The following is a 23,504-nucleotide window of genomic DNA, read 5'->3' as shown; positions in this document are numbered from 1 at the left end:
ACCCGAGTGGTGAGTATTGATTGTTGGGAGAAGTATTGAGTAAAAGAGCATCATCAGCACCACCTATAGTCTCATTCAGTAAGCATCCTCAATGCAATGCTCCATTCAATATAACCTCATGTCCGGGAATGATCCAGCCATGCTCATGTTCATGCTCATGCTCTTCTCTTGCTCTTCTCATTTCCGTCTCATCCCAGTTCCCCCATAACCCAATCACATCAACTAAAAACTGATGAAATCACTCTTCTCCAATTTGTCTTTCCTTACGCCACCACAGCCACAATCTCCATTAAAAAGCAAACCTAAGCCACAACAAGCTCTGCAGATGATCCCAGCTTTGAACCGAAAATCATCATGTCATTGATCAAATTATCAACGTTTGACTTCATCGCCGAAAACATCTCAGATATTACAATTACCGACCTAAATTTTTGATTTTTATACCCAAGGAACAAGAATATATTGAATTAAAACAAAAGCAAAGATGCCACCAAAACCCACTAACTGGCGCATGTATGGCAAGATGGCTGTTGCGTATGTTTCCCTTCCTATCCCTTCCTCTCTCGTTCTCAATTTCTTCCCACAACTTTCCCATTGTCCCCCTTTCCAAAAGAAGAACAAAGTACTAATTCCTCTGTCATTAGAGGCTTGACATGTTGTGTCGGCGGTCCAGCTCTGATCTACTACGTTTCTCCAACCGAAGAAGAACTCTTCCTGAAATATAATCCAGAATTACAGAAGCGCAGTTTGGAGAATCGAGTAGGGAAACAAGAGGATTTCGATAACTTCGTGGCAAGATTGAAGGAATATAGTAAGAGTGATAAACCGAGTAAGTTTGTTTCTTGGATTGTTCGGTTGAAGGCGGAAGCTGCGGAGAGATGGGAATTAGGATATAGAAGATTTCCAGAGACATCAAAGAAAAACTACAAGGGGAGACACATGAGGGTTTTTACGAAATACATTTACACTTGAAAATCAAAAGAAACATACTAATCTGCTTCCACAGTCTGGGTCGAAGCCGAAGAAGCCGCACGCAAGAAGCGTAGTGGTAAGATAGAAGAACAAGCCAAATTGATGCGAGAGATGCAAGAGAGGAAAGAAGAAATCAAAAAGAGTGGAACAAAATTGATGCCTGGTGGAAGTCTTTAATTGCAATTAAAATGGCAAAGGAATGAAATTTGTACAACTGTGGACATGGCGTTTGGTTAAGTCATTATCTTTGATAATGAAAATTCTAAGATTGGCGTAGAAGGGAGGAATGAAAATCTCAATGGGTGGGTTTTTGAAGCTGTATAGTTGTATAGCTGCTATGTAGAGTATGATATGATATGATATTGATATTGATATTACGTTCACTTGGAAGGCCGAGGTCTTTGAATACATCATGATCTGAGAAATTTCAATGCTGTGTGTTTTCGGATCCTGGATATCCTTTGATTTCAAGCATTAGATGAAATAATTATATGAAGTAATTATTGGTAGAAATCGAGAAACCTTTTACCTGCTACATTTCCGTCATTGCTACCAATAGATCTCCCTAATGATAATGAATATCACAGATCATACAGCTCGATTCCCCCTTCCCCTCGTCTGATACTGATTAGCAAATCTTCCCAGTTCCCATACTCTCTCCTCTACACAAGATAAACAAAATTCGACACAATCTCATAGATATCGCATGTGAACGACAAATTAACCCTGGTCTCATCACTCAAATCTATATAGATAATCGCATAGTATACTCGTGAAATACCTTTACCAGATGCGGAAAAGAATATAAAAAATCCATATCACATTTACCTACCAGGTACTCATTATCTCGACAACCAATTCTAAATCTCACCAACAAATAATGACAAAATAAAGATACGCCCTCACCGGAAACCCAATTACCCCGCCCCACCCGACACAACCCCTCTCTAGGAAAAATTCTTTCACTCTAATATAAAATTTCTGTATATACACTAAACTTGTCAGCTTCTTCATCAAACACTCTTCATCGCTCAGATGAATCAGGCCTGCTGGCCCAATGGCAAGGCGCTTGACTACGAATCAAGAGATTGCAGGTTCGATCCCTGCGTAGGTCAAATTTCTTTTTGCTTTTTTTTGCTATTTTTTTTGGTGGCGTACTGGGGGTGTGTGATGTGTGGATTTTTTTGGGGGTGAGATGGGGGATGGGAGATGGGGGATGAGATGGATGAAAATGGTGATTTTTCTTGGGGGGGTTTGGAAGGAGGAGAGAAAGTGAGGGTATTTTTTAGGTTTGGAGATTGGTGATTGGTGATTGGTGGGACAGGTAGGGTATTATGTTATGATTTGGAGGGAGGGGGAGGGGGAGGGGTTGATTAGCGATTGAGTGATAGAGGGGCAGCTTATTTTGGTGGTATACCTACTCTCTAAACCTTCCCAACATATCATAAATCAGGATTTATATCTCGGTGATAGTTTTAAGGATTGTAGATTCTAAAGTGCTATCTATATTTCTGTATTAACCAATAATTGATAATTGATTCGGTTCCGGAGTGATATATTATTGTTACTTTAATTCCTTCTTCTTTGTGACAAAGATTGGATTTCAATTTTGATATTGTACGATTAAGCGGAGCTGTAAAAGGAACTTGATAGGAGGTGATTCACTCAAGTAAAGAAAGGAATTTGTGAGTTAACGTTGCAGATGGAGAAGTCTCTTTCTGAGTAATAATAAATATCGAGATCGTCTGAAATTGTTGGATGCTGATGAAGAGGGATGATATGTTGTGGTGTCATTGGAGGGAATCATTTTCGGTTTCGTTTGTATTCTGGTGAAGATGTAGTTATGTATTTGAATGAATAAATGGTTTTTTGGGTATCTGTTCGTCGTATTGTAGTTTGTCTCTTGTGAATCGTCTTGTATTGAATTCTGGGGTTCTGGGTCAGAGTGAGAATATTGTTTGGGTTATCGGGTATATTGAGATAGATATACTTGTATGATAGAGAGTTTTAATATGTACGGAGTCGGGTGTGGTTTTGATCGGATGATTATCTATTTATTCTGGATGTGTATATAGGAAGAAGATGGATAGATCTTGATCAGAGTATGGGAAATTGTGCTTCTCGTGAAGAATGGTGATGCGATATTCGTATATGTGTATTTTGATATCCTGTCTCTGGGTTGAGTTTTGTGCAGAATTTCAAGACTGGATCGCAGTGAGAAGTCTCTGGTGATTCTTTAAATTACTAGTTTGGACGAGGATAGGTAGGGAGAGGTGTTTTTTTATATATTCGCTTGGGGTTTGAGATCTTGAAGTCAGAGGGGTGTATGTGTGTTTATTTGTATTCTACATTTTTCCTTCAGTCCCACTCAGGTTTCTTCTTTTTGTCTTCGGGTCTCTTATGGAATTTTCCTTCTCTTTATTTATTATTTCGTATTTCGTATCCTGTATCTTCCCTTCTATTTACTTGTCTGTTTTTTTGTTCTTGTTTTTTGCCTTTCCGATTCTTGATATTCTACTTGTATCCTCGGTTCTTTTCATTTTTCTCTTTGCCCCTTTCTCTTCGTAAAAAACTATGTTTTCTCTTGAGCGCATTATACTCTTTAAACTCCTCACATACTCAATCCCCCTCTCTATAATGATCTTCACCTCCAACAATGGTTAATACTGATACACTCTTTATATTCCATCTCATCATTCTCATTCTCATCATCAACATCTTTGGAAATCCGTAAGATAGAACAGATTCTCGAGTTTCATCATGCCATATCATTGTTATCTTTTTCAATTCCTCTTCATCTTCCTCTTCCATCCAATCATTGTTTCTAGAATACATTGAATTAGACACAATGCAAACATGATGCAACCTTCTGAGGGTTTAATCTAAATGCTGAATACACACGACATCAACAAACTCATCAGTTAGAATGATATGATCATCCAAAGAAAAAAAGGAAGGGCTTATGGAGTATCTAAGATATCAGACCTATCATCCGGGAATTTTCTCTTTATAATTGGAATGCAGTGTTGAATTAACCCTCCCGCAGAGAATTATGTAAGAAATACACACACACTCACACATACATACATACATACATACATACATACATACATACAAGAAAATCCGCTCACCTCTTAGAGACCATCCCAAAAAAATCCCTACCATCTATTCTTTCATCGTGTCTTCTCCAATATAAAAGATGCTGACTCCTAACTCGCAACCCTTCACATATCGGCCCACATCCGTTAACCCCCTTCCCACCCATTCATCATCTCCCTCCTTCCTCCTATCGCCTCTCTCAATCCATTTCTCATTCCCCAAAATCTCAACCTATCACATACATACAAAAAGCCGTATCATCCCATAACCAACCTCTCCATAACCCATCCATCCGGCTCTCCTGCCTCTTCTTCCATATGCCCATCAATAACTCCTCATTTAACTCCCCCATTCAACCCACAAGGTACATTCCAATCTCAGCGATAGCAAGCTGATTTTTACCAGCTATTCTGTATTGGGCTTGAAGATTCCAAATGATTTCTTCTATTTCTGTTTTCGAATGTGCGTATGGATTTTGGAGGGGGTTTTGAACTTCGTTGCATGTATGATTAATGTACCATTAAGATACTTACATGCCTACCTGCCTACCTACATAGGTATGGGTTAATATATACATATCCACCAAAATAAGTCCAGATAGAAGGTGACTACCTACTTATCATCATCTAAACATCGTACAATGAGAGATATGAATACCCACCCCTTTGTTCTCACCTTATCCCACCTCCTCTCATCTCATCTCATTATACATCATCTGTATACACACACACATATATAGTACATTCTCACAAACCCAAATTAGATATCTTTACCCAGATACCCATCCAGCAGCAAATTTAAGTTCAGGTTCAAGACAGAGAAAATCAATCATCTTACTCACTCCACAGATCTTTTCTTCGCCGTTCTTCGATTCAAAACTGTTGATCCGGAAAAAAAAAACAAAAAAAAACCACCCCCAACCCTCGGTCTCCGGAACAGAAGCAGCAGCTTTCGAGACGAATCAGACCGCCACTTTTTATCCCAACTCACCCCGCTCTGAAACTATCGTATCCCCTTACCCATCGGAACCCCCCCCAAAGGAAAGCGAGCATTCCCATAGCTCTCACATCATACTTTCTCTCCCCTGCCCCTCAAACCCTAAAACAACCCTCCCCCCTTCCTACCACCACCACCACCACCACGTCCTCCCCATTCGTCAAAACATAACAATCAAGAACTACTTAGGTACCTAGGTAGGCAGCTAAGATTCTTTGTTGCACATCTCACTCCTCGCACCAAGCTCAAAGAAGTAATTTTCGAAACCCCTCCGTCCGTACTCCAAATCTCATCCCGACTTTCAACTTTCCAATCCAAGTCTTCGGATGTTCATTTATATGCCGCAGCCCAGTCCCGGGAATCTATTGTGTGGATGAATGGTCCCCGAGATGCCCGCTGACCGGGTGGTGGGATGCGGGATGCGGGATGCGGGATGCGGGCTGGGGATTGGTGGGTACTTATTTGGATGGTTGGGTTGGGTTGTGTAGTGAGTGATTCGATGGATTGGAGAGTTGGGATTGGACTATGGATAGTTGGATAGTTGGATTGTCAAAAAACCAATAACAATGAGGGTAAGCTTATTAATGGTGGGATAAGAATAGGTTAGTCAGTGAAGGGTACGTCGCCGACTTGGTATGGATGTAAGGATTGCTAGCTACCTAGGTATCTTTTCATCTTCAAGATTGTCCAGATGAATCTTAAATGTTGATGGATCTGTAAACTTCATTATTTCTCAACTCAACCCGACGTTGAAATTTATCAGGAACAATCATCAAGAATAATTAAGTTACAATGTATATCGAGATACTGAGAATAGGTAGGTACTCTCTGTTTGAAATATCATACTTGGGATCTCGATATTTTTGTATCTATTTACTTACCTACCTAGGTATCGTGGAATGAGAAACAAGCTTATGAAAAGATGAGATGAGACAATGAGAATATGATGAAGATTTACTTTACCAGTTAGATTATTACGAATGAAACATACCTCTCATGTGAAGACATGAGTACCTAGGTATAGTTCATTCCTACGCCATCACTTCTTCTCGTGTATCTCTACCATCACAAATCCACCCGCCCATCTGCGCCCAATTCCCAAAGTCAAGACAGAATCACAATTGATGAATTCCAACACAAAAATAATAAGATACCTAACCTACACCATCCTATCCTTTGCGTATACCTACCAACTGGCTACTTTCCAAGTCCTTGATATACCTACCCACAGAAAGGATTCCCAGCCAATACATATATACAACATTGACAAGCCGCACCAACTTCAATCCCTTGCTAATGAGTATGAATATGGATATTCCCACTCTCCTCAATCACATCTCTCGAGATCTCAAGATCTATCAACGATTGCAGACCTCGGGAGATGCGGATATCAAACCAAAACCAAGTAACCTTAAATATAAAAACATCAACGAATCAATCAAATGATGACTGATGATCTAAATTCTTAACCCCAACATCAAGAACTAGCAAATATAAGTACTGAAAACGAGAATGGTGGAAATTTTCACACCTCGAACATCACTCGAATATCATGTACAGAAATAAACATATCTCAACGAAAAGAATGCGCAGAAGTATGCTGCAATTGATGAATAGAATTTTTTGGCATTGGGATAGGAGTGATCTTCTTGATTTGCAGAATCTATAAGTATGTGTATGTAGTGAAAGCTGAATACTTGGATGTATGTGATGATCCGTGTGTGTTTATTTGTAAATCGTAAGATTATCTATCTGGTTGGAAGATTGAAGTTGGAGGATAGTTATTGAGAGGTTTATGGATTTGTTGTGTTGTATGGCTTTTGACGATCGAGTTGGATCTTTGAAATCTTTGGATGCATGAGGGAGATGTAATGGTTGAATATCTTCGGGATGTGAGAATGCAAATTCTCATCAATGTTGTTGATATCCATCATATACCATCAAATTCAACGAATCTTATTCATGATGATATATATATCCATCCAACATCTCGTTCAAGATACTACGGATAATATATGACCTAGCTATAGACAACTAAAGCTTCTCAGGATAATAACTGATGTCTATATAGTCAAGCTAGTATAGGAAATGTATACCTATTAAATGAGAGATAGAGAGATAGAGAGATAGAGAGATAGAGAGATAGAGAGATAGAGAGATAGATAGATAGATAGATAGTTATATGTCGATTCGAGATATAATAAAGAGAAGAGAGGAAATCTATACATATATGTACAGATATAGTATAATATAAAATAATATACTAAATATCTATAGTTACTAAACCACAAGATATACGGTATACTAGGTAGATATCTAACTTTAACTCCTAGCTTCTTTGATGTAAGATTATAAAAGGTACCTATCCAGATCTATCTACATAGATACCTAGTATCCATCTAAATATTCACATTTCCACAGTACCAATATAAAAACCTACAAAATCGAAAGATTCCCAGATTCCCAGATTCCCAGATTCCCAGATTCCCGTTGATTATATCATACCTACCCAGACATACTAGTAGATGGATGTAATTGATATTACCGTGTATAGTAATGATTATATATCATGATATATTATCCTCTCCCCGCTTTTCGATTGACCGACTAACTGCCGATAGATTGATTGCGTGCTCATATTTGGTTATTTGTATTTGCCGATGTGTTTAGGTAGCTCGGGTAGGTAGGATTGTAGGGTCGGGATGTATTGATTGCTTTTGAATCGGATATCTTCCGGATTGTCGGGGTTTCTGGTTGGAAGGTGGAAGTGGGAAGTAGGAAGTAGGAAGAGATGATTTTGCTGGAGGGGGTTTGAGTGGATTGGATGGATTAGATGGATTATTGGGATGTGGTTGTGGATGTTGAAGATACCTAGATACCTAGATACCTACAATCATCCGATATATTTAAAAACGTTCATCCCAATCAATATTTCTCATGCCCGTTCATCACAACCCTGTTCATCGTCCCTGGAATATGCATGACGATAAGGTAGGAAAAGCCTATCCGGATCCAACACATCATGACACGAGGCAAGATGCTGGGATGATTGAAGTGGTGAATTGATGAGTTGATGGAGATGGAGGGAGTAAGAGATGAGATTAGACTTTGAAGATAGTTTTGGAGATGGGAGTAAGAGATGAGATTAGACTTTGAAGATAGTTTTGGAGATGGGAGTAAGAGATGAGATTAGACTTTGAAGATAGTTTTGGAGATGATGATTAAGTGTACAGTATCGTTTGGAAGAAGTTCATTGATAGAAATGAACCATGAAATTATCCTCCCCCGAGTTTAGATTCGTTCTAGATGTGTACGTTATACAATGTAATGTATGTGATTCTTCATACTACGAGACTCCCTCACTACCTACTCTAGGTAAGATAAAAGATTCACAGATCTACCCCGAAGATCGTAGCCTTATAACCACTTTTCTTCTCTGAAGGATTCTAAGAATTCCCAGGATTAAAAGATTTCCAGGTTAATGCAAGAGGAAAAAAAGAAGTGGGACGCAATATTTGGTTCCTGCTTTGTTGTCAGTGAAGCTTGGAAAGAGAGGGAACCATACATGCGAGGGAGGTCATCAATGCATTCTAGACTTCTTGCTTTATGGTTATGGCATTGTGCGACCGCAAGATTATGTATGTTGATTGATTCATTGGCTTGGGATTGTCTGATTTTGCGGTGGGTGTATGCAATCACGCAGTAGTCAGTCATGCAATAATAACGACTCAAGGGTGATTTGATGATTCTGGAGGTGAGTGGTGAGTGGTGAGTGGTGAGTGGTATGCAATGCATTCAATATCATCTACCTGTGTACTACTGGTTCATAAATAATAAGTAAGGCTTGAGCCTTGAGCCTTCTCTACCATTGATTTGAGGATTTGAACTTTATATTCATCGTGATGGGTGATAGATGGATCGATAGATAGATAGACAGATATGCATGCTAACTGTTGTTTGGATGCATGCAGAATATTACAAATATCTTAGCTGGGATACCTATCTACCGACATACCTAGATAGGTCGTTAGATCTCTAAACAGTAATAAAAGTCTCATTATCAATCCGATTTATCCGTCGACGTTGAGAACCTTGAATCAACATACTCACGTCCATGTGTTCATTGTTGTTGTCGTTACTGTTATTCGATAATCACATTCTTTGACTTCTCGGCCACAACCATACACAAGAATACTTGATATAATAACTTTACTGCCTTGCCTGTATGTACGGATGTACCGAGTACAATCAACATTTCCACTTATATGGAGCAGAGCTTACCACCCCTTTGTGCCGTGCCGTGCCGTGCCCTTTACCCTTCACCGTTCCTTCCCTACCTGATTACTCCATCACAATCGATAAGCGCTTGACCTTACCTTCCCTGTCTTGCCTTAAACTTCAATATCCCCTCCTTCAATCCATCCTTTAAAACTTAGCTCGGCTTCTTCGGAGAGTCATTGGATGGATTGGATGGATTGGATGGATTGGATGGATTAGGTGATGGGGAATAATTCCATGACAAAGGTATTGTTCTTTCTTCCTTGTCCTACTTTTCAATCATTCCATTTACATCTACTTTAAAATCAATTGATTCCCTAATCCATCAACAAAGAAACTCATTCAACACCAACACCAACACCCACTCCCACCCACCTACCTCTACTTTAAGTCCGATCGCAAGACATCTCTAACCGCGAATAGATCCGCTGGTCGTCTTTTGAAACCCTCAATGATTTAGTCCATCCATTCCAATTCTTCATTTCCTTGAGTTTAAGATACCCTTTTTTTTGTTAAAACGCCGTATACGAAGCGTTACAATATGATATCCATACGTCGATTCCTCCTGGGAATCGTCCTAGTCTGCTTGACTTGGTTCGGAGCCACCTCATTACATCGATACCTCGACCCGAATACACACATATCAGAGGAGATGAGAGAGGATGCGCGCTGGATCGCTACATCAAAACACTTCTTGGATAGACAATCATGTAGATGGCTGGGTCTCTGTGGGCTTGCTCACTATCATTCCGATCCGGCTTGGAAACGTCGATTGAATAAAGTTACAAGAGATCAGAAAGTCATGGGAGATGATGACCTGGATGCAAGTTGGGTAGAATGGGATGACGCCTACAAGAATGCCCCCAAGATGCGCCCAGACGATTTGTATGGCGATGATCGTGTATTGAAAGAAGTTCCACGATACGTTCTTGACCACGCACCGCTCGTACATCTTTACTCGGGTGAGAAGTTCTGGCCTGCGGATATTGAGGAACATTTAAATCATGTTACTCCTTACGAAAATCATACTTCATTACATATGAATACATCCGAGCATACATTACACAATTTACATCTCCTGAACGAAGGACGCAGAGGTCGACTTTTATTTATGCAAAGCAAAGACGATGTGGAAGATAGACCAAGGTGGCTTGGGAGTGCTTACAACAAGCCCATACCTTATGAAGATGAGATCAAGCATGATGAGGATTGGGAAACAGTAGATGAGGAAGAAGTGAAGGAGTTTATTGAGACTAAAGAAGATGGTCAGGAAGCCTGGGACGATGCGAGTGATGAAGACCGAATGAAGATTGCCGCACCATTTGAGCCAACCTTTCGCGCACAACCTCAAATTACAAGACAGCGCAAGCGCAATTTGAAGAAACGTGGGGATTCTGCCGGTAAACCAGATCAAGCAGGATATTCCCCAGCTCCAGCGACATTAATTATTGTGGACAAAGGACATGGTATCGTTGATGCATTTTGGTTTTACTTTTATTCCTACAATCTTGGTACAACTGTTTTGAAGATGCGATTTGGAAATCACGTTGGTGATTGGGAACATTCTCTCATTCGATTTTATAATGGTGTACCGAAAGCTGTTTTCTTCTCTGCTCATTTTGGTGGGTTAGGATATCATTATAAAGCAGTTGAGAAAGGTCATGGTCCAGGAAGAGAAGGAAGACCAGTCATTTATAGTGCCGTGGGCTCTCATGCAATGTATGCGACTCCCGGTACACATCCCTACGTTTTACCATTCAAACTTCTCGCAGACGTCACAGATAAAGGACCAATTTGGGATCCTGTGCTTAATTACCGAGCCTATTTCTTCAATACATCTCTTACCCACAATGTCGATGCACGATTCGCAACCTCTAATTTTCCAGCTCAAACAATGGCTGATTCATTTCAACCCGCGGCACAAAATCCAGATGCACCCACGGGTTGGTTTTGGTTCAATGGTCATTGGGGAGATAAATTTTATGAATTGTCTGATTGGAGGCAGTGGAGATTTGTGGGTCAATATCATTATGTGAATGGACCACTTGGACCGAAATTCAAAAATTTGGGGAGGAGTAGAGTTTGCCAATCAGGGTTGAAATGTATTTTGGTGGATAGTTTGGAAAAGGGGAAACACAGGAGTTGGGTTGGGTAGACATGAGTTGGGTAGATCTTTTTGAAGAGTTGAGTTGAGATGTGATGAGATTGGATGTGATAGACTTGGATTTTGGCATCCTTTGTTTGTCCTTTGTCGTTTGTGAAATTGAGCGAGTTTTGAAGATTTAGACTGGTTGGGTATAGATGGATAAATCGATATTTGTTTATTTGGGGTTTGTTTGGGAATTGGATGGATGGATGGGTGGGAGGGAGGTGTTTTTGATATTATATTTGGAGATGGATGGAGATGGAAGTGATGATGATGATAACGAAGATGATGAAAGAAGATGAAGTGAGAAGAATAATGAAATATGAATTGCATGAGAGGCGACTAGGGGCAAAGTAGTGGGAAGATGGTGAATTCTATGAGATTCATTGGAGGAGAAGATAATTTGGAAATGCATTTCAAGTGGCATCCGAGAAAGAGATTATAGATGAGAGGTGGAGGAAATGAATGAGTGGTGTGTAGATGGATGGATGAATATTTTTATCTTACCTATTTATACATACATGGAGAGAGAAATATGAATATAGGGTTTATAAATTAAGTGATTTGTGTGGATGTGAGTGTTTGATAGTGATATTCGGTTGAGGATTTGGACTTGGTGTATGGATTTTTGTATGTGTGCTTGTGTTTGTATGAGTAATTGGGTATAGAGAGTAGAGTGAGTGCGTGAGGATGGTGTGGAGAAGATTTTTGGGATGAAGAGGTTGGGATTGGGGAGTGGGGAATGGAAATGGAAATGGATTTGTAGGTTATGGAAACAGAGAACTGGGGGTGGTGGTGTGTGGAGATGAAGATGGAGAGGGAGAGAGAGGGAGGAGGAGAAAGAGGGGGAGAGAGAGGAGTGTGCGTAGAAGAATATTGTGTATTGAGGTGTTGTGTTCCTTGGGGGGAAAGAGGAAGGGTAGATGGGTGGATGGGTGGTGAGGATGGATTTGAGAGGGAGAATAGGATTGAGAGGGGAGGGGAGGGGAGCGGAGCGGTTAATGTTTAAATAGAGATGGAATGAAGAGGTGGGTATGGATGAATGGGAATATTGAATGGAGATTTAGACGAATAGATAGATAGATAGGTAAGGAATCGGAGTAGATGTTGGTTTGATGATAGGAAAAGGTGATCAGGGGGTAAAGGAAAGGAAAATGGGAAAGAGGAGGAAATAAAAATTGAGGTTTACATTTAGATGGAGGGGAAGAGAATAAGAATGAGAATGAGAATAAGCATGGAAGAGTTTGTATACTGGACATGGAATTTAATATACATTCAGATATTTACAAATTCACAACCAACGAATTATCTAATCTATCTCAAGATCTCCGTATTGTCGTTATTCATACCCATGTAATCTTACACGTACCAGATAATTTTCAATATAAATATCAATATAATGACACTAGGAGAGTACCTGGATATCACAAAACCTGCCCAGCCATACCTAGGTATGTATCAGAAGTGGCTGTACCTAACCTCTGAGAGCAAACCAAGGTTACGAGGTCCCTAGGTGCGTGAATGTGGCACGGAAATGCGCCTCGTCGCCTAGATACCATACCATACCAAACAATACAATACCACCCAATCGTAAATACCTTGTCGTTTCAGTTCATCCAATCCATTCAATTCATTTCCGTCCGCGCCTCCCAGCGCGGAACACAAACATCGTCTTCCCCGACGCAAGGCCCAAAGGGAGGGGAATTAATCATCGCTCGTGATTTCTAGATATGGATATAGATGAAACTCCTTCGGAATGGATATACCGATTTAGAGATATTCGCTGCTTGCAGAGTATCTAACTATCATCTTGAGCTTGACCGTGCGTGCGAAACGGGATCCTGGATGAACGGATGAGCGAATGGAGCGGTGGATGGGGAAAATGCCAACTTGTCACCAACATTTTCAGCAGGGTGGGTTTCTTTACGGCTCAGCAGTTTGGGGGCAATTTGGGGGCGACTGGGATAGAGATCGGAAGTGCAAAGTGTATCAAGGAAAGAGGTACAGACACAGATTGATGGTAGTGTGGTGTGGTAAAGTAGGTAGTTTTGTTTGTTCGTTTGTGTCTACGGTAGTCATGTCATGTCATGCTTTTTCTTGATACAACGAAATCGCGTATCTGCCTACATACATCATTTTATATTCGTTTGCGATTTTTTAAGCCTTTTTTCTTCCTTCTCTTCCAGTATCTACAATATCTTCAAATTCCTCATTTCAATCCAAATTATCGAGATTGATCCGCGGAAGCCCGCATGATTATTCGTAGTTGCATATCCGTATGTAGTCTTACATGATTGGCTAGGTGGAGTTGTAGGCCTCAAAACGATAGCAGGTATTAGGACAGCGTTTAACCCTAGAAATTAGAATCATGCTTGCTTTTTAGTGATGGAGGTGCGGTAACTTGCATGGATTGCATGAATCAGCCTTTCCGCAGCATGCTTGAGGACGGCCGTTTGGAAGGCCTTGTGCATGGGATGGAGGGAGATGGATATGTCAGTTGAGTGATTGAGGTATATATATGAGGGGATAACCTCTGGTTTAGTTTTTGTTCAGAGCAGATTCCTTTGTATGGATTTCAATTCTATCATTTTAAATATTATATCTTTGAGACGCCATCAAGCGGTACAGCAACCAGTTATCTACAGTCAGGAATTTCTTAGACACCAAAGAAATTCCCTACACCCAATAAATATGTCTTCCTCTCGTGGATCATCTGTCGTTGTGGATGATGAGAGCTTTCACGATAGTCCTGTCACTCCTCAGAGCCCAATTCCCGAAGATGAGCTGAAGACTACATCTTCTCTCAAAGGTCTACAAACAGAGGAGCAGCAACGTGTTCTTGACACCGTTGCACACTTGAGAAAGTGTGGCCTCGAGAATACTCTGCCTCTTCCACAACTTGTCGTTTGTGGCGACCAATCCGCTGGTAAAAGTGAGTACAACAATTTCTCTTTTGCTATTTGACGATTTCAATTGTGATTTGCGTAGAAGATATGCTGAACTTTACATCCACAGGTTCGGTTCTCGAGGCGTTGACCGAGATCCCTTTCCCGAGAAACGACAATCTATGTACTCGTTTTGCAACTGAGATTAGTCTCCGTAACGCTGAAACGAAAACACTGACTATCAAGATTATCCCAGATGATGAGCGGCCACCTAAAGAGCAAGCCATGATCAAAGAGTTTGTAGAAAGCATCACAGATTTTGAAGACCTTCCTCGAATCATGGATCTAGCCATGGAAGCTATGGGTATAAGTGCCAATCTCGACCCGAATGCTCCACCTCGGGCATTTGCGAGAGATGTCCTGAGCATTGAGTTTTGTGGCCCGGATTGTCCCCAGCTGACTTTGGTCGATCTTCCGGGTTTGATCGCCTCTGAAACTGTAGAGGCAACAGCTGCCGATGTTGAAACGGTCGCAGCCATAACAGAGCATTACATAAAGCAGCCTCGAACAATTTGCCTTGCTGTTATCTCTGCAAAAAACGACATTGCGAATCAGCAAATCTTGAAGAGAGTGAGGGCCCACGATCCTCACGGAGATCGCACTCTTGGTATCATCACCAAGCCGGATACTCTTGACAAAGGCTCTGGAAATGAGAAAGCTTTCATCAGCTTGGCGAAGAACGAGAACGTCAGATTTAGACTGGGTTGGCACGTGGTAAAGAACCGAAGATACGAGGAGAGAGATTTTTCTTTAATGGAACGTAACATGGCGGAAGATTCTTGGTTTCGTGCCTCCAACTTCAAGACTTTGTCGAAAAATCACATCGGCATTGAACGATTGCGTGGTCGTTTGGCCGCTCTATTGTTCCAACACATCAAGAAAGAACTCCCTCAGCTCCGCCGTGACCTGGAAGCGCAACTTGTCACCGCAAGCGAACAACTCGGGTTGCTCGGCGAAGCTAGATCTACACCTTCTGAGTGTCGAGCATATTTGGTGCAGCTCAGCACCGACGTTCAAAAAATCTGTGCCGCTGCTGTTGATGGCCACTATGAAGGGCGGTACTTTCAATGTGAAGTTAACTCCGAGTTTAAATTCGATAAAAAAGCAACTCTTCGTCGTATGCGAGCTTGTGTTCAAACGATGAACTCTCAATTTACGGAAGTAGTGCGTAGAAAAGGTCACAAATACCAGATCGACGACTCTGCAGGCGCACAATCGACAAGAGGAACGATGGAAGCAGAAGAAGCAGTTGAAAGAGGCGAGCCCGAAAGACTTACAAAGAAGGAGGGTCTGGATTGGGTGAGGCAGGCACTCACTAGAACTCGTGGAAAGGAACTCCCAGGAAATTACAACCCTTCACTGATTTCAGAGCTATATTGGGAGCAATCCGCGAAATGGGAAGAGCTTGCCGCAGAACACATTGAACGAGTATCTGACGTGTGCACCGAGTTCCTCAAGAACTTGCTTCTGGAAATGACCCCAAGAGACGTTGAATCACGCTTGTGGTCATCTCGGATCGAGGATGAGTTGAGAAATCGCAATGCTGCCGCAGCGCATGAGTTGGATAACTTGATTGTAGACAACATGAATCATCCAATCAATTACAACCACTATTATACGGACACAATCAAAAACCGTCAGCAAGAACGAGCGAATGCAGAACTTGAAAAATGTTGTCAGGATGCTTCGGCCGGTGTTGAGACATCTGAAGGAGTGCAGATGGGTCCCGTGATCCAAAAATTGAAGGAAAGCCTCTTCAAGAGCACCGAAAAAGATATGGAAGTTGTTTCATGCGAAGCGGCTTTGGATTGTGTCATGGCAATCTATAAGGTTCGTTTCCTTTCACGCAGATTTCATTTACCAAACATCGACTAATGTGTCTTTAGGTCCTTCAAAAGGTTTTCATCGCAAACGTGACTACCCAAGTAGTCGAGCGTCACATTGTTCGCGGCTTAGAACGCATTTTTGACCCTGTTGCTGTAAACAAGATGTCTGACAAAGATGTAGAGGCGATTGCTAGTGAACCAATCCAAGCCAGACAAGAGAGAGCATATTTGGAGGACCAGATCAAAAAGCTTGGAGAAGGCAAACGAATCTTCCGAACGATCATGAGCGGTGCTACTACACTCTAGGACGTCTAAGATTATTTGACTACGTGTGAGGAAAGATTGTGAGATGCGGCTCGTGTGAAGTTGTCGCTTCTATGAGGCAGGCAGTAGAATTGGGGTTTTGATGGATCGTTGTTGTGGACGTGGGTGTTGCGGGTAGAGTGGAAGGAAGAATAGTGCCGGCAAATACCGTACCGCGGGAGTACATTTCCTTTTTACTTTGACAATAACCTTTGTACTACCAGACATCTACCTTTATTATTATCGTTATTGTAGCTTTTATACCCATTAGTATGTTGGTGCAACAATATGGTTTGTATCTTCGTCAACGTGCTATGAGTGATAAGATTTAAGTACCCAATAAAAAGAAAGTTATATAAATCTATCAAGTTGCTCTCTGAGAGGATCTTGGTATGAAAGTCTTAACATTAAAGAACGAGCCGATACACTTCATATTAACTACACTATATACAGCTAGGCTAGTGCTAACTTTTCTGTACAAAGTAGGTATCTACAGTGGACCAAGTCTACGGTGTCTCGGTGTAGACAAATTCCCACGCTTCTTATTATTCTCCAAGAGACGCCAGCATAACATGTCTTGAACACTCCACGGACCCATTCTTCCGACCGTAACTTATTACTCTGATCCGCGTCTTTCGTTCCGCATCTTTTCGGTCCCGGCCGGGGTAAATTGCCATCTCGCTGATTGGTCCAAATATCTTCAGATCCGCGGTATAAGGCTGATAAGATAAGATTCCTTCGCAAAAACCTTCTAGCTTTGTGATCGGATTAGTCAGTCGTAAAGCTTCTTGCCGTGGGAACCGTTCTTTTTCCTGTTTGGGATGCATCTTTTACCCTACTTGGGTGTTGGGGTGTGCGTGCAATCGGTGCATGCAAGATGTCACTCCTCTTCCTCTGTGCGTACGAGGATTGGAGAATTGATTCATTGGGATTGGTAACATGGATATATTCGTCATTGAGAGGATCCCTTGTGTTTCTTTTCGTAAGTGGAGTCTTTTTTTTCTGGATTGTTTGGGTAAGTGGTCGAAGTGTAACTGCGGTGATTGTTTTGCGCAGTTTATTTCATTTCATTTCATTTCGAAGATGCGTTTCCCGGTTCTTGCGTCTTCTTCTGAGATGGGTTTTCGGCGGTTGCGATCTTGTGAACTTTGATATTGCAGAGAATCTCGAGATTGTAGGAACGTTATAACAGCGAGGTAGAGAAAGAAAAAAAAAGTACAGGATGCTCAATTCCGATGCCGAGACGGAAATCGAGGGGGAGTTATCGGTGCGGGATGTAGAGAAGGGGGAGAGAACAATGGGGAATTCAAACGCCACTTCAATGCTGGATCGCGATGGAGAAACGACAGATGTCGAGACGCCACCTCGACGGCCAAGTTCGCAATTGTCTAGATCCCTGTCGCATTCGCAGTCCGAGATTCAGACAAATCCTGTCGCTGATCACGAGAAAAGTTCGGGTCCGAACGAGAGTCGAGATGAGAGGATATTGGTGGATTGGGATGGGGATGATGATCAAGGGAATCCGCGGAATTGGTCAACGTTGTATAAGAGTTGGATAACGTTTCAGTTGGGGATGTTGGCTTTGAGTGCGAGTTTGGGGAGTAGTATCATTAGTCCGGCGGGAAAAACGATCGCAACGTATGTTGGTGTTGGGTCGGAAGTTAGTGTATTGAGTATTAGTTTGTACATGTAAGTTTTGTTTTGCTTTTTGGAAATGATGATGGCACTGATACATTTTCAACATAGATTGGGATTCGCTTTTGGACCACTTTGCTGGGCACCAATATCTGAGCTCTGGGGAAGAAGATGGAGTATGCTACCCCCACTATTTTGTCTGGGGTTGTTTTCCATTGGAACGGCTACAAGTACAAACGCGGCATCGATTTTTATAACGAGATTCTTTGGAGGATTATTCGGATCGGCACCTGTTTCGAATGTTTCTGCAGCGTTGGGAGATATGTGGAGTCCTAAAGCTCGAGGAACGGCTGTCACATTCTATGCAGTGGCAGTCGTAGGTGGACCGACACTAGGACCTTTGATCGGAAGTGCCTTGCTTGTGAATCCACATTTAGGATGGAGATGGACAGAATATCTCGAGGCTATTTGGGTATTTTCAATGTTCGGATTGTGTGTAATTTGTCTTCCCGAAGTCTATACTCCCGTTCTACTCAAGAAGAAAGCCGCCCGTCTTCGCAAAGAGACCGGGAATAATGCATATTATCATCCACACGAAGAAATCAAACTCGATGCCAAGACAATTGTCACGAAGCACTTCTCGAGACCCCTCCTAATGCTTACTACAGAGCCAATGGTTACCTGCATAGCTTTCTACGCCTCCTTCGTGTACGCCATCCTCTATCTCACTCTCGAAGTCTTCCCGATCGTCTTCTCCGATAATCGCGGCTGGTCCCCCGTCATAGCTTCACTCCCTTTCCTCGGCCTCTTCGTCGGAGTCAATCTAGCCGTTGTAGTCAATCTTGGCAATCAACCTCGCTACGCGCGTATTGTGGACGCAGCAGGTGGACGTCCCGTACCCGAAGCTCGCCTTGCCCCCATGGCACTTGGAGGCATTTTATTCGCAATTGGACTTTTCTGGTTCGGATGGACGGCTGCGCCAAATTTTCACTGGATTCTTCCAGTTATAGCTTCGGTATTTATCGGCGCCGGGTTCAATATTATTTTCCAGCAATGCATTAATTTCCTTGTTGATACCTATGCATTGTATGCGGCGAGTGCGGTCAGTGCGAATACCTTTCTGAGAAGTATCTTGGCGACTGGCTTTCCGCTGGCGGCGGGCCCGATGTTTAGAGCTATGGGTGTAGGGCCAGCAATGAGTGTACTAGGTGGAGTCGCTACTCTGGCGATACCGGTGCCGTTTTTGTTTATGAGATATGGAGTTGCGTTGAGGAGGAAAAGTAAATTTGCTCCTTTTAAGGATTAGATAGTTTGGGAATAAAGGGATGAGGGGGTGAGGGGGTCAGGGGGAGGGAGGGGTGATTGTATATATATATATCTCAATATAGGCACACAAAACGAAGTACATAGATAAATCCGATAATAAGAAATAAGAAATATAAGTCTCGTTTTCAGTGATACACGGTTTCGAAGAATAAATTGTGTCGTCCCTGATTCGTTGGAAAACTTATTCATCAACTCTATTCATATCTAAGAGGGGTTTCGATACTTAGGTATCGAGGTGTATCTTTCTTGCTTGCTGGGATGGAAGGTGATTTGATGTTAAGTAGTGGTTGGTGAAAGGTTTGTTACGTGTGTGTATGTGTGTGTTTTGGATTCGTTTGGTAGTTGGCAGTGTGGATTTAAGGTGGTATGGGATGAGATGGGATGGTTGGTTGCTTGGATTGAGGTTAGGGTTGGACTTGGGAGTGTTGTTCATCACTATATTATTCTTAGTGCTGACGTGCTTTATGATGTTCTCATCGAAATATTACACATTCTTTATCTCAAATTAAATACACTAATATCATCATCCGATAAACTCACAAAAGAATAGGCCATCTTATCACTTCGTACTATCGCGGAGTTCCTCCCCCTTCCACTCCAATTAAGAAGACCATAAAAACGCTTTTCCAGCGCGATGTGACAAGGCATTTTTCCTTTCCACTCGTATCCAACCATGGTTAATAGGTCAGAAATTGGCATGCTTTATTCGATCAAACAGTATAAATTATTTGAAATGTTTTCTCCATCTTCCATTCCGGAATGAGAATTGCTTGGAAAGATGTGGTTGTAATTTGATTTGATTGTAGAGATTATGAATGGAAGCCATCAGAGAGAATTTGTAAAGTGGACTTAACTTCATGTAATAGTTGACACTGTTTTGGAGAATGACTTCGTGGTGTTTATACATGGCGGAATTTGTGGATCTCTTCATGGCCTTGAGCTTGTGCAGAGAAAAGATGGAAACTTGGAGGTTGGAGGTTGTTTTTGATGATGAGGGTCTTGAGAGAATTTTGGTGGTCACAGGGGCTGAATGGATGTTGAGTGTTGAAGCGAAGTAAGATTTGCTGTTGCACCCAAATAAGGTTGGATGCGAGTCGTGTGGGAACCAATAGGAGAAAAAGACGAAGAGATTTCAGTCCAGAGGATGTTCCTCGAAGAATCTAAACTCGACATGCATTGGCGATGGGTTTCGAAGAGTTTCTTTTATCTTAAAAAGGTTCTTTTGTATGGCAGATTCGAACTTGATGGTGAGCAGACGGCGAAGAGGTGTCATGAATTAGATAAATTTATCCGCTGAGTGTATGAAGTGGGAAGACAGATGATGATAGACTTAGCTATAACAACTCTGGAGGCTTGCCTCTCCATGATTTGGAAAACACAAATCGTTCAAAAATCGTGACAGCGACCTTGATCTCCATAGTCGTGGATGCTTCGATGGAGACAATTTTAGGCGTTTTCGGTATCGTTATGGAAAGCGTGGAAGCCGTGGAGAATGGAGAACAAAGAGACAACGAGGGTGTTATGAACTTTCGTTTCAAAGTTCTAGTCATTTCTCTTGCTGATGATGTCAACTATGTATACAAAGTCTTTGGTAAGTTAGTCAACGAAGCTCGAAACAGTGATATTACAGATGGGTTTCTCAGTCATCACAATCGCATAGGAGGGGAAAGCAACGAATTTAAAGAGATATTGGAGAACAAGACGCTACAAGGTGAAGAATATAAAGCCATACGCAGAAAGTTGAATCAATATCTCATCGATATTATACAGGCGGTTATTGATGTAGATGAGAGGCTTTTCTAAAGCTGTAAATGCGCATATGGGCAACATTACGGGAAATGTTTGAGTCAATACCCGGGGATGGTTCAGGGACCATCATATTGGGGAGAGGGTGGATGATGAGCAGTTTTAGTTTGTCGATCGGAGAGGTTACCGGCGGAGGATTGGAGTGAAAATTTTAGGAAGGGAGTAGGACATAAAGTGGACGATGGGGGATCTTTTTGCTTGATATCAAGGATGGACGCTTAAGAGCGGGTCGAAGTGTAACAAGTAGATTTTTAGGGTTCATTCGCAAATTCAACCCTAAATATTTGAAGTTCAACTAATCAAGGCATAAGAAGCCACAACGTTGTTGATCATTGCACAGTTCACTAGAGGTATCACACCGATTTGACTTCCCCAAGAGTTTGTGTAGCACAAATAGTGGGGCACCCCTGATCTCAAAGCAAGTAATCCGACATATCACTCGCTTAACCTTCTTCGAATCTTTCCCCGCATTGTACACTTCACACCGGCATATACCCGAGACGACCTCTCATTTTATACTTGAACCATTTTTTCAAAACTGCTCGAAATTTTTGAAGTATATTGCAATAAGATCGTGAAAAGATTTTGTATCTTCAAACAACGAAACGATGGCGCCCCGAAGCTTGCTGGAACTGTTGCGGTCGAGGACGGTGGTCGATTGTGATACTATGGAATTTGAGGGTGGGATCGCTTGTATGAATCGGTATACACAACTTTTTCTGACGATATATCATAGTTGCGAAATCTCTTGGTCCTTTCACAGATTGCACTTCCAACCAAGCAATTGCATATTTCGAGCTCCAGAAACCGGAAAACAAGAAACTTGTCCAAGAGACAGCGGAAACTACGCAAAAACTACTGGGAACGCAAGATTACCAAGATGTGAAGTTTTCAGAGCTAGGAGTCGAAGTTGCGGTATGTGGACTCCACTTGAAGTATAGATGAATGTGAAGAGCTTATTTAATTGCCTAGATGGTCAAATTACAACTTGCAATCGCGAGTGTAGTCACGGGGTTTGTTCACGTTCAGACGAATCCTTATCATTCGTATGGCACCGACGAAATGATTCGAGATTCACGAAGTATTTCTTGACTTTCCTTGAGACATTGACCGAGACTAAGATATTCAGGGATAATCTCCATCTTTAGAAATCTCGATCCACACTTTGACACTAATCGAATTTGTCTGAAGATACCAAGCACGTGGGAAGGACTCCAAGCATGCAAGTTTTTAGAAAGAGAAGGAATAAGAACATTAGCCACTACACTTTTTAGTATTGAACAGGCGGCTTTGGCTGGAGAGGTCCAGTGCACTTATGTTGCACCTTATGTTAATGAATTGAAAGTTCATTTCGATGCGGGGTATGTCCTCATCCTTTTCTTACTAAATCGGATCATCATGATTGCATTTAAGTAGACTAACCAGAATAAGGTTCACGGATACCAATAAAGCGCATCAGCTTTGCTTCGAAATTCAACAATACTACAGCAAGAATAATCTCCGAACAAAAGTTCTACCAGCTAGTCTGACGAATATCGATGAGATTATGACGCTAGCGGGCGTAGATCATATTACGATTGCCCCGGCTCTGTTAAGAGATTTAGCGGCTACAGCCGTGGAGGGTTATAAGGTGAAATCTCTGTTTGATGGAAATGAGCAGAAGGAATCTCAACCTACTGCGTTAGAGTTTGATAATGATGAGAGCTTGTGGAGGATAAGTTTCACGAGGAGCGGAAGAGGAGAGGCGGAAAGAAAATTGAGTCAGGTGAGTTTTTGTTGACAAGATTTCTTCAAGTCGACCATGACGTAGAATACTGATTTTCGATTTTCTGCACAGGCCATAAATATCTTTTGTGATATGCAGACACAGCTGGAAGCGATGTTTGAGAATTAGAAAGAGAGTAGACAAGGTTTGATGAGAGTGCTCTGCGTTATTCGACACAAAAATGCTGTAATGAGTGTTAATACAAGTAATGTTCGACTTGGCTCAGTGTCTCTCAAATGATAGACATTTTTATTCTTAAAGCAATGTGTCCTGCGAAATTACCCTCTTTGTGACCCTCACTAAATGGCTTTGTGGCCGTAGGCTCTTATCACATCCCTTAGGCAGTGAAATCTTCCAAGTGCCATTGCGCAATCATAAATGAATTCATGAACTTCATCATATATGCA

General features: G+C 41.7%; 6 protein-coding genes across 6 annotated transcripts; all 6 read left to right on the top strand.

The window, feature by feature from the left end:
* Positions 1-312: 312 nt before the first annotated feature.
* EAE97_001797 (uncharacterized protein) lies at positions 313-1,362 on the top strand. Its single transcript, XM_038872308.1, has 3 exons — positions 313-534; positions 645-829; positions 1,007-1,362. The coding sequence occupies exons 1-3, from the start codon at positions 485-487 to the stop codon at positions 1,147-1,149; spliced, it is 378 nt and encodes a 125-aa protein (XP_038736866.1). The 5' UTR covers positions 313-484; the 3' UTR covers positions 1,150-1,362.
* Positions 1,363-9,886: 8,524 nt separating this feature from the next.
* On the top strand, positions 9,887-11,500 carry EAE97_001796 (uncharacterized protein; the record flags this gene model as incomplete). Its single annotated transcript, XM_038872307.1, has 1 exon — positions 9,887-11,500. One exon carries the CDS (start codon positions 9,887-9,889, stop codon positions 11,498-11,500), a length of 1,614 nt encoding a protein of 537 aa, XP_038736865.1.
* A 2,559-nt stretch (positions 11,501-14,059) lies between these two features.
* On the top strand, positions 14,060-16,917 carry EAE97_001795 (uncharacterized protein; the record flags this gene model as incomplete). Its single annotated transcript, XM_038872306.1, has 3 exons — positions 14,060-14,423; positions 14,507-16,266; positions 16,323-16,917. 3 exons carry the CDS (start codon positions 14,060-14,062, stop codon positions 16,566-16,568), a joined length of 2,370 nt encoding a protein of 789 aa, XP_038736864.1. The 3' UTR covers positions 16,569-16,917.
* An 870-nt stretch (positions 16,918-17,787) lies between these two features.
* On the top strand, positions 17,788-19,506 carry EAE97_001794 (uncharacterized protein; the record flags this gene model as incomplete). The annotated part of the gene is made up of 2 exons (XM_038872305.1): positions 17,788-18,254; positions 18,312-19,506. The coding sequence occupies 2 exons, from the start codon at positions 17,788-17,790 to the stop codon at positions 19,504-19,506; spliced, it is 1,662 nt and encodes a 553-aa protein (XP_038736863.1).
* Positions 19,507-20,993: 1,487 nt separating this feature from the next.
* Positions 20,994-21,329, top strand: EAE97_001793 (uncharacterized protein; the record flags this gene model as incomplete). Its single annotated transcript, XM_038872304.1, has 1 exon — positions 20,994-21,329. One exon carries the CDS (start codon positions 20,994-20,996, stop codon positions 21,327-21,329), a length of 336 nt encoding a protein of 111 aa, XP_038736862.1.
* Positions 21,330-21,940: 611 nt separating this feature from the next.
* Positions 21,941-23,226, top strand: EAE97_001792 (uncharacterized protein; the record flags this gene model as incomplete). Its single annotated transcript, XM_038872303.1, has 6 exons — positions 21,941-22,013; positions 22,069-22,247; positions 22,305-22,413; positions 22,462-22,693; positions 22,764-23,097; positions 23,170-23,226. The coding sequence occupies 6 exons, from the start codon at positions 21,941-21,943 to the stop codon at positions 23,224-23,226; spliced, it is 984 nt and encodes a 327-aa protein (XP_038736861.1).
* Between the last annotated feature and the right edge of the window lie 278 nt (positions 23,227-23,504).

This window comes from Botrytis byssoidea, assembly GCF_014898295.1.
Source record: "Botrytis byssoidea strain MUCL 94 chromosome Unknown BBYS_003, whole genome shotgun sequence".
NCBI lineage: Eukaryota > Fungi > Ascomycota > Leotiomycetes > Helotiales > Sclerotiniaceae > Botrytis > Botrytis byssoidea.
This window is presented reverse-complemented; position numbering and strand designations above follow the sequence as displayed.

Coding starts and splice junctions, on each gene's coding strand:
- EAE97_001797 (XM_038872308.1), top strand. CDS start 485: ATGCCACCAAAACCCACTAACTGGCGCATGTATGGCAAGATGGCTGTT. Junction 535..644: donor TATGGCAAGATGGCTGTTGC/GTATGTTTCCCT, acceptor CTCTGTCATTAG/AGGCTTGACATGTTGTGTCG. Junction 830..1,006: donor TAGTAAGAGTGATAAACCGA/GTAAGTTTGTTT, acceptor CTGCTTCCACAG/TCTGGGTCGAAGCCGAAGAA.